This window comes from Aptenodytes patagonicus, chromosome 3 (genome assembly GCF_965638725.1).
Source record: "Aptenodytes patagonicus chromosome 3, bAptPat1.pri.cur, whole genome shotgun sequence".
NCBI lineage: Eukaryota > Metazoa > Chordata > Aves > Sphenisciformes > Spheniscidae > Aptenodytes > Aptenodytes patagonicus.
The window spans coordinates 110,986,171-110,996,927 of NC_134951.1; the positions used below are offsets into that span (position 1 = coordinate 110,986,171).

At 42.7% G+C, this 10,757-nt stretch overlaps 1 protein-coding gene across 3 annotated transcripts in view; it reads right to left on the reverse strand.

Moving 5' to 3' along the window:
* The window catches only part of WDR26 (WD repeat domain 26), a 33,057-nt gene extending 22,685 nt beyond the window's left edge, over positions 1–10,372 (reverse strand). For 2 of the 3 annotated variants that reach the window (XM_076334649.1, XM_076334650.1), the window contains exons 1-5: positions 9,748–10,177; positions 8,046–8,145; positions 7,874–7,930; positions 1,078–1,214; positions 397–494 (exon numbers count right to left, since the gene is read on the reverse strand). In XM_076334649.1, the coding sequence (XP_076190764.1) occupies positions 397–494; positions 1,078–1,214; positions 7,874–7,930; positions 8,046–8,145; positions 9,748–10,100 (745 nt within the window). In that variant the 5' untranslated portion in view covers positions 10,101–10,177. Of the gene's footprint in view, positions 1–396; positions 495–1,077; positions 1,215–7,873; positions 7,931–8,045; positions 8,146–9,747 lie in introns of all 3 variants that reach the window. The other variant, XM_076334651.1, reaches the window with a different exon arrangement.
* Between the last annotated feature and the right edge of the window lie 385 nt (positions 10,373–10,757).

A 10,757-nucleotide genomic window follows, 5' to 3' on the forward strand; every position in this document is an offset into this window, starting at 1 on the left:
GGAGAAGCCATAATTCATAGCAAAGTCCGAGACCACTATAAACCAGTACTAGTATCACCAGTGGTTACAGGCCACACTTAGTTTCAACCTCTTAGTGTAGCTGGCATTTACAAAACACCTCCCCCCTGCCCCAAACCGCACATTTAATCACCAAGTTATACTACTACTGCATGCAGCAGAGCTAAGAAATAAGAGCTCCTATTACAAATAGTTTATCAGAGACAGCAAAAGGTTAGATACAGAAGACCAAAGGGTAAAGGCACCCCCATTAACCAAGAAATACAAAAACAACCACCAGCAAATGCAGTTAAAGTCAGTTTCCTGGGATACGTCATTATGTAAGATGTACTGGATTTACAAAGGTGGGAATAAATTCTAAACACTAGAACATCTTACTCTGGAGTTTGTCCAAAAGTTTAGATCTGGAAGCTGTTCCTTTCCCTTCCCACTCTGCTTTTGCACGCAAGTCTTCTGCATGGCTACACATCAGATACCTGTTTAAAAAAGCGCACACACACCAACAGACCAAGTCTTTCTGGAATCATTCTTTTTGCTTTTAAGCATGATCTATATTATAACATTCTTAATGAACTGGAAATAGGTGACTTAAGCTTGAGACCGATAGGAAAAAAGGCAGGGAACTATTCCACACAAACACACATCATCTTCAGAACAAATGTCTACAAATTGGCAATGGAAAAAAAAAACAAAACAGATTTTAGGGAAGGTAGAAGTGTCTTATTTTCATCTACGAACAAACCAGACTATATTCACCTACTTATTAAATGATAACAGGCTAATAATTTTCAAGATCAGATGACCATACATGTGTATGTATTAATTTGGGTTCTAGGACTATAAAAGTATATCATAATCAGGTTATTTTCAAGCATCTGAAACAGAACATTGTCTACTGAATAGTCTTCTTTACTCACCATTTTAGCACCTCTCACTACAGCTTATTAATCAACAGGATAGTAGCTTTAATACGGTTTGAGTTTTTACAATGTCAGCTATAAAAAGCTATAGAATCTTAGAAAATTCCACCGAAAGAGCTCTCAAAGTCCAAACACTTACCCACTGAGGACATGAATGCGTTCTGTATTATATTTCAGAGGCGTCAGTTCACAGCGTAGAACTTGAAGTGCCTCCAGGACCTTGCCATCCTCCAGGTATTCCAGGTACTTCTGCTGCAGCAGCAAAAACTTCATCCTCTGACATGACAGAAAGCAGCAGTCAGGGGAAAAAGGTTGACTGAAGTTTCAGAAAACGTTTGAGCCTAAACAGAACAGTAGAAACCATTCTACTATGCCCTTCAGAAATACAGCTATATGTAATGTTTCATTACTCAATTTCTTTTTGCTGGGTTTTCAACAACATTGCAGTAATTAAGTTATCCATGAATTTCCTTCCTGCCTTATGGGACTCCAAGTACCTTCCTACCTCATTTCTCAGATTCCCCCCTTCAACTTGTTTCATTTTCATACTCACTCCCTTTTCAGTCACCATTCTTCAAACCCTGAATTAGACAGGCTTCCCAATCTTACATTCTATCAAGAAAAGCACCCAAAAGCAGCTAATCACATATTTAAGACTGCATGACAGCACAGAACACAATAGGCCAACTCAACAAGTTCTCATACTGCTTACATAGGAGCTGACATAGATTGTTTGCATAGCTGCATAACGTATAGCAATAACAAATTGACACTGCCTGAGGTTTTGTTTTGTAGTTCCATGTTAAGTTGTTTTCCTTGGGTGTTGTATCATTTTTCAGGATTACAGAAAAAAAATAGTTTCCTATATTTAGGAATCACTTCACTTCGCAGAAGTAATCACTTCTATTTCATAGTGTTCTTTTAGCCTTGCACAGTTTTTAGTTGTTTTCTTTTAAAAAAACCAATCAAGCCTGCTATTCTAACAACAAATGTCTGGACAAAAAAAGAAAATCAGGCATTCATTTATTATATTGAAAAACCTGAAGTCCTACAAATTTCTAATAATCAAACTGTGTTTCTAATAAATTGGTGTTTCTGGATGAAACGAACTATTCTGTGTTTGCACATCATCTTTACTGCTAGGAGTTATCAGAGAGAAAAGCCATTTCTGGTCCACAAGACTCACCAGGTTAAAGAGGAAAATGTACATTCTTAGACATATCAGTGAGAAACAGAATGAAGATTAAGTGTAGCAAATCACATTTGCTTTTCTAATGAATACGCACCATCAGTTCAATCACCAGTTTCCTTTGCTTTGTCAGACCTCAGAGACCTCACTATTTTCATGCTCATATTTGGTCAATGTTTACTCAGTTTCAAACACACTGCTAGCCTCCTCAAGTAGAGGGATAATCGGGAAGTTTAAGGTGCTCCTGTCCTGTTAAAGCTTACATGAAAATTTAAGGCTTACTATATGTAAAATCCAAAGTTAAAAGATAAAGCAGTTTTAGCTTCCAGAGATGTTCAGTTCTTCAAAAGAATGAAGTTTCCACATACAGTGCTATTAACTTACCACACAGCTTTGTGAAGCATAAAACATTACATAGTAAAGATGATTTATGTTCAAACTTGTCCGTAGTACTCTCTTGTCCTGTACATGACAGGCAAACCCATATTACATTCCCTATCCAGCTCTTTAGTTTATTTGAATTTGGAATTGTTAGAGCATCACTGTACAGTTTTTCCAGGCATTTTTTGGTGTTCTGACACATAGAAAACCAGAAGAAAGACATCCCAATTATTTACAACCTCAGTGCTTGGTTCCATGCAGCTGGTTCCAGCAGTCCTCACGCTGTTTGCTTATATGCTAACAGCAGGAGGGATAAGAGCTTCCTCTCCCAGCTATGCACATGCTCACAAGGATGCATGGCGATGCTCAGGTAGTAGTCACTCCTCTTGGTCACCTCACATTGATGGTCACCACCAGATAAAAAAAAAAAAGTCTGATATTTCCAGTTTGTAATCAAAACTATAATCCCTCCAAATCTTTCTTCTCCATTCACTGCATACAATATTTAATAAATTTAAATCTTTCCCTTAAAGTGTGATAACCATATCTGTATCTAATTACTCTTTCTCCCTCCCTACTTTTAGGACTTGGCACGTTAATTTCATTTCTTTAGAGGAAAAAGTAAAAAGAGCAGAAAACCCTAAAAAACAGCTTTTGTAATGCCAGTCCCAGCAATTCCACAGAAGCATTACAGGAACACTACCATGCAGAATGCTGGTGCCAAGTTATCCAAAGAGGTATAACTTCAGTTTTGGGTTAGGAAATATAATTTCCAAAAAAAAATCATCAGTGCCATGTGTGACTTTGGCATATTAGGAATATAAAAGCCTCCAGAACAACACAGTACTGTACATTTCATGTAGGAGTCTACTGTTAACATAATGGAGAATTAGAATAAAAGATAAGCAAGTTTAAATTGTAACTTACCTATAACAAAAGGCAGGGACTAGAGTAAAGTGTTGATAGGGAAATTAAATTGATTTTCTAAGCTATTTTGATAACTGCTCCAAAACTTGCCCCACAGCATACTCAAACAGTGGCATGAATACAGCCTCCTTAAGGCAAAAGTCACACTCCAGTGACATCGTATTTCAAGTCATTTTTTATATCAGGACACTCACAGCCTCCTACTACTTGTTTTTGTGCAACTGTTGACTTTGCTGACAAATAGATTTCACTGAACAACTGAATTTTGTCTTCATTTTCTCTTAACTAATTACATGCCCTACTAATAGTACTGCTAGTTACTTCCAATACCACCTTCTCATGGTAGACAAGACCATTTTGAGTACATCATCTCTTCTAGAGCCCAAACAACCTCTTCTAGAAGGAAAGAGAACTGTTTATAATATTGGCAACTGTAAAGTAAAAGCACAAACCCTTCTATTTAAGTAGAACAGAACAAGTATAAAACTAATCTGACGCAACGCACCCACAAGAACAGCTTACTCATTCTCCATATTCTTTAGCTGCCTTCCAAAGAAGGGAAATAAAAGTTATCATAATCCAAATCATACCATGTACAACATAATAGAAGTGCCTGGGATTTGTTCTTATCATCTCAGTGTTTACAATGGAAATTCAACATCATTACACTCTTTACTGTTGAACAATTTAACCAGACACCACCATCGCTTAGCTTATAACAAAGATTCTTCACCCTATAGGACCCATGGAAGAGTCCAATACAATAGTTTCGGCACTGCAGTCTGGGTGGTTTTGTTTAGTTATCACTACCCCATCCTGTCTTTCAACTCTGTAGAGAGGATGAGGATAAAGTGCATTACTTTGTTATTTCAAGAAGCTATTATTTAAGCGTAAGTTGAACCTCTGATCACCCTGGGGTAAAACTAAGACAGAATTAATAGATTTACAGGGGGGGTTGTTTGTTTTAATCTATGTGCTATTAGCATTTTGCTTTCTTCAAACTACAGCCTTCGATTATTAATATGAATGTTTAGTACTTTACTCTTTCATTGCCCTAATTGTTAGTAGGAAAGCCCCTTCCTAGAATTTAAGATTCTGCGAGTTTTGCATGCACCATGATTCACCAGCACTAAGTAACCAAAGGTGAAAGCCTCAGCAGCACAACTGTGAGAATAATAGGACAAGCATCCTACCACAGTCAAGAAATTGAGCCATTTTGATCACTGGTTACAGTAGCAAATCTTCAGAAGTTTAAAGAGTAAAATGCATAACCACCTAATTTTAGGATTAGGTTTTGGTGTTATTTTTGACCTGCATATCTTAACAAGCTCCACAGCAGTTTTATTACTGTACTAAGAGTTCAAAATAAATAAGTAAACACTGCTGAAACAACTCTTCTTTGAAATGAAGATAACTAAAAGACATGCTGAAATTATCAGCTGATCTTTCAAGACATAAACTCCATGCAGTAGCTATCTGCTTATAGCCTGCAGAACTAAGACCATGATTTTAATTACTTCGTATTCTTTATTACTTTGACAGTCTTGTAAAACACTGATAAAAGCACTTAAAGCCATCCAAAACTTAAATGTAAGATTTGATAAGTAAAGGGCAGAAAATATTCCAACCTATAGAATTTAACAAGGCTTCAACCATACCAAATCCTGTCACTTAAAGAGTAATTCATTCCAATAGCGAACTGCCCTTAATGCTGGTAGCAAGAGGGACACCATACAGGCAGGTGGAGCACTTTGCTCAAATGACAAGATATTAATCGCTTTTTTTGTTGTATTGCCTGCTGCGGGCTGTATACCTCCAGAACTGGGGGAAAGCCCCATTTAAGTAAATGAAAATAAAAAGTAAAGAGGACAATTTGAAAGTATATTCTAGATGACTATAGAGGAATAATCTCCACATTTCTTCCTAGGTTCAATTAGTTATCCAAGATAGGTGCCATAATATGCTCGGGTAGCCCTAAAGTAAGCAAAACCTTGGGCTGGCTTGAAGCTGGTATTTTCTAAGTGTTACTCAAGGGAAAATAACATGCTTGAATCAACTATAAAGTTTTCCTACAGTTTTTCTCAAGACAGCTGTATCATATATGCTGGAAAAGTAAATGTGACTAATCACACCCTATATAGCACTCAGTTGTGTTGACACAAATAGAAATAGCAGACTGTCATCCCCACCCTCAACATATCAACACACAGCATCAAAGGCTTACAAATTGAGATCAGCCATTTCATGTTTAGTGTTTTCACCTGTAGAACTTACAGCACTTTGCAGAAATAAGGAAATTAAAACAGGAGTAGAATTTTCAAGATACATACATATCCCCTTCACTGACCAGACATTTCAAAAGCAGCTACATAGCCTGGTTATTTTGTCCAGGTCATAGTAACTATAAGGGGAAAAAAAACCCCACCAAACCAAAAAAACCAAACCACAAACCAAAAACAAACCACCAAACACACACCCTGCTTTGTTAAATACTCTGTGTCATCTAAACTTTTAGGTACCCATTCTTCTTGTATGCACACATTTTTGAAACATCTAGTCATACAGTATGAGTCACAAGTCAGGAAACCCAAAATCTAATTTTCTGTTTTTAAAGAGTTACCTGCAGCAGCATCTTGTTTGGACTTTCCCTAATCAAGACATTTATCATCTTCATTAGCTCTGACTTTGTTGCGGTCGGGACTACCTACAGAGCATAAAGCATCCTTCCTTACCTGTAATGATGTTTCACTAGTTCTCCAGGTGCTGACTATACTAATACCCACCCATAATCTCAACCATGTACAAAAAAGCTAGGAGGGAGGTGGAGACAGTGCGCACACGATGGAGCACACACGAGCTCAACTTATCCTTGCAAATCAGTATTGTCTTACTAACACACACGTAAGACATTTAAGAGTTACCTGTTTTAAATTTATGAAGTTTATATAAAGAAGAACAACTTTAAAAAGAAAATAGTTAATATTTGGTTCAGGTAAAGTTCAGTCTAAACTAAGTATTTCTATTGCACCAAGTTTTATTCAAGCAGTTAGACATCAACATTAAAGCAGAGCATGCTTTCAGAACCCTCCAAAACAACAGAATGAAAACATCCCCTTTTTCCTCAAATTAAGTTCTCCAAAAAGTACAATGCTGATACTCAGTTAAACTTCTTGACTCCCAGACATGTAAAACATTTTAATACTACAGAGAAACTTAATAACTTCGGAAGTTTGAAACATGAGAAAATCTGCTTCAAATGACCATTCATATTCACATACAGTGGTTTCATACTTTCAGTCTCCACAAACTACTGAAAGCTGCATGCAATATTCTAAACTATTTGAACAGTCAGTCTTATGTATATCAAGTCTTTGAGAAAAGAGAAAGTGAACTACTAGTCTAATTAAGAGGTGCTAAGCTTTGACCAAATTAATAGAACAGAATGTAAACTTCTCTCAAGTACCCTCTGATGTTTTGTTAAACATCTGTTTTTCCTACTTCACTTCCTGTTCTCTTTCTCTCCCTCCCCCACCAGACAGGAAATTGTCTTGACAACAAATGAATCAGCTAGAAGTGGAGCTAAGCAGCCATCAGCTGATTCTTCATTGTTTACAGTCACAGACACTTCAAAAAGCCTTGCTACTGTTTTCTTCCTAAGTGACCGTAGTTGTTCTAACTTCACTTCGTTAAAACGTTTAAGCACAACAGAACAAGCTGTTTGAAGAGCTACGTAATGATTTTCATCTCGAGATAGAAAAAAACAAACCACTTTCCTCAAAGTAACTGAAATCATAACAACACGTATTGTAATTGCCAAGTCACAGGATCTACCAACCTTTTATTTCTAGGTTCATCTTTAAAAAAAAGCCAGCCAAAGAGAAAAAGCTCTAAATAAAATCCCAAACAGCAATACAAATGCATTTGCTCTTTAGAGCATCTGGAAAAGCAACAGTATTGTTCATGGACTATAGCAACCTCTATATTCTTGTAATGTGCTATTACAATGCCAACTCCACATTAGTATTACTGCATTTTACTTCTAAACTTCTATTCCCTCAAGAAAGCCTAACTCCCATAAACACAGAGATTGTGAGAAGTATTTCAAGTTTGAAATTAGTATTCGACATAGGCAGTTTCTACAGAAACTGACCTATTTTAGGACTGTTACAGGATTTATATTTTATCACTTAAGTATGTTTAATAGAGTTTGAACATTCAGTACACCAAATATTAGCCTCAATACTTTTGGACTTCCTATCTCACATTCTAAAGAATAAAAAAGTTCAGATTAGTATGACGTTTGAGATAGCACGCAAGCTGCTTAAAGTAAACAAAAAAGAAAACAAGAACTATGGACAACCAACTCCACAGTGAAAGATTACACCACTACAATTAGCCCAACTATACAGCTCTGAAAGAGTTCAAGTGTGCCTCTTACCACAATTGCATGCGGAGAATGCACTAAGGCCTTAAGTTCATTCAGGTCGTTCTCAGCCTGCAGAAATTGGCATAAGAAAAAAAAAGTATATAAGGAGGGTGGATTTTGAATTCTCTCACAGATACTATAAATTTAAACAGTGGTTAATACAGTCCTATAAGCCCTACGTTACCTTATCCCATTCTCCTTCCATGACATGATTGCGGAATTTGGTAGCAGAAGGATGTTCTAAACGACATCCTGACTCTTGCATGAGAAGATCAACAGTCTGGCTGCAGGAGAGATACAGTGTAAAAAAACCCGACCAGTTTTACCCTCACAAATATACCGCCTGCTATGATAACAGTTAACCATATTTAAAAGTTACTTTAATAAAGTAAGAATACTACGACCAGATTCAGATGCTTGTCCAAAAAGACCATCTCAGTTTCCTGAGACATGTAAACAGCTACCTATATGAAAAGCAAGTTGTCAATGAGCTTGAAAGCATCGCTGAAGTACCATGAAGTATGTGACTTACCAGCCACCACAAACAGCCATCCCTGCACAGAAGATAAACTTCATGAAGGAAGATACAGACTAGAAAGCTGTTAGCTACTGGCTGCTATCCCCTGCCCCCTCCCTCCCCCCCAAAAAAAAGAACACGGAGAGCTACTACATCTGCAACAGGCCTAACTTTCTTCTTCATCACGTATTAAAAGACTGGCTCCTTAAAATAAAATAAACAAACTAATGAACCTGTAGCCCTCCCCCTTTTACACTAAAAATAGCTTATTTACTGTGGTGTCATCTATGAACAGTCACGAGTTGTCTGCTGCTGTAAACTTGCCTCTTCTGTCAGAAGCAATTTATTTTATGTGCTAAGTTCTTTATAATTGGCCCATTCCACAGTGTTTTGAAGACTTCTTTTGTGGTAGCTACATAAAGACTTTACAGGACTTCTCTAGCCTCCTTCCAAAATTATGATGTTTTGGCTTTAACTTTACTCACAAAGTGAATGTTGTGATTAAATTCTTAGACTTCCCCTACTCCACTGGGAAATTATTTTCGCTATTCTGATTTTAAGAAAGAGCTAACATACTCTTTTCTAGTCTACAGCTAAGATTATTAGCAAAAACATGCATCCAGCACGAATCTGCAGACGCCTTCATCATTTTACAGGGACGAAGGTTTTCAGAGTGAAACCAAACAGCCTATTTAAGTAGCAGTTTAGTTTGTGCTCGCTTCCTCCGAGCTGACAAGCCAAATCTTGGAGCTCATCTGCAAAAAGCCGCCCCCCCCCCCCCCCCCCCAGCTGCGGGCTCCATTATGTTTACCAGATAACTTCTCCCCCACTAACACATTTGTATTGATCTACCCTTATCGGTGTGCAACTCGACTTCCATATTGCCATCCCTGGCAGAGGAAGCTCCCGGCCTGTCCCTTCGCAGACGCCGAGCTGACCGGCACAGGCTTGGAAAACACATCTCCGGCTTCATTTTTTTTGCGAGCGGGCCTGCCCCGCTGCTCTGCCTCGCACCCAGGCACTGGTCTCTCCTCTTTGGGGACTACTAGGCTGCCACAGGGTAGATTTTGCCACCAACCCCCCCTCCAGAAGTCCCTTCCTCTCCCCCCGCCCCAGCTCCCCGCTTCGGGCTGCCCATCCTCCGCGGGGACCGCCGGCCTCCTGCGACCCCGCGCCGGACCCTGCCGCCCCCTCCCCGCGGACGGAGAGGAGGACGGCGGGGCGCGTGTATGGGGCCTCCCCCGGCCCCACGGAGGCCCTTCGGTCAGGGCGTCCCGGCCAGCGCGGGGAGGGAAGGAGCCCCCCCCCCCGGCTCCGCTCCCCCTCGCCCACCGCGGCCTCCCCCGCCTCCGCGGCCGCGGCCACTTACTTGAGGCCCAGGCCGTGGAGGTGCTGCCCGATCAGCCGGATCACGTCCTCGTCGGACTGCGAGAGCCGCTTCTTCTTCTTCAGGGCGCTGCCGCCGCCGCCGCTCCCGAGCTCCGCGGCGGCCGGGCCGGGGCCCCCGGCGGCGGGCACCCCGTTGTTGACGCTGAGGCCGCCGGGGCTGCCGCCGCCGCTGTTGGCCGAGGGCAGCAGCCCGTTGGCGTGGGCCAGCTGGTCGCCGGCGGCCGTGCCCGCCGAGGCCTCGCCGTTCTGGGCGCCCAGGCAGCCCAGCTCCGGGCCCGCCGGCCCCTGCGGCGGCTGCTGCTGCTGGCCCCCTCCTGCCCCGTTGGCCTGCATGGCGCTGCCGACGCCGCTGCTGCTGCTGCTGCTGCCTCTGAGCGGGGCGGCGGCGGGGGCGAGCCCGGCGGGGAGCGAGGGGGACTGGGACGAGGTGAGGCCTGCTCTGCCCGCGGAAGCCCCGGGCTCTCCTGCTCCCTCCACCGCCGCCGCCGGGGAGGCCCGGGCTTTCTTCCGCGGGGGCGGGGAGGCTCCGCCGGTGTCCGAGTCGGAGGAGGAGGAAGCGGAGGCCAGAGTTTCCTCGCCGAGAGCGGCCGTGGTGGGAAGCCGGGGGGGCGAGGAGGGGGAGGCGGGGGGCGGCGGAGGTGAGGGGAGGCGGAGCGGGGCCCTGTGCCCCCCGGGGGTCCCGGAGGCAGCGCCGCCGCCCGCTCGGGGCTCCCTCTGGCGATGGCGGCCGCCGCTGCCCTGAGCCCCCGCCCGGCAGCCCTAGGCGCCCGGCCCGCTCCGCTCGCTGCCCGCTGGGTTTGTCTCCTCTCAGCCCAGCTGCAGCCTAATGGAGTCCGGGCCGGGACGTCACAGGAAATTCCTATACTGCCCCCTACACACACTTCCGCCGCCCGGGGCTGGGGGTGGGGTATGGGCCCTATAGGTGCCGGGGGGCGGTGGCGGCGCAGGCCCCGGGGTCGACGCCGACGCCCCGCCGAGGCCTGCCGGGCT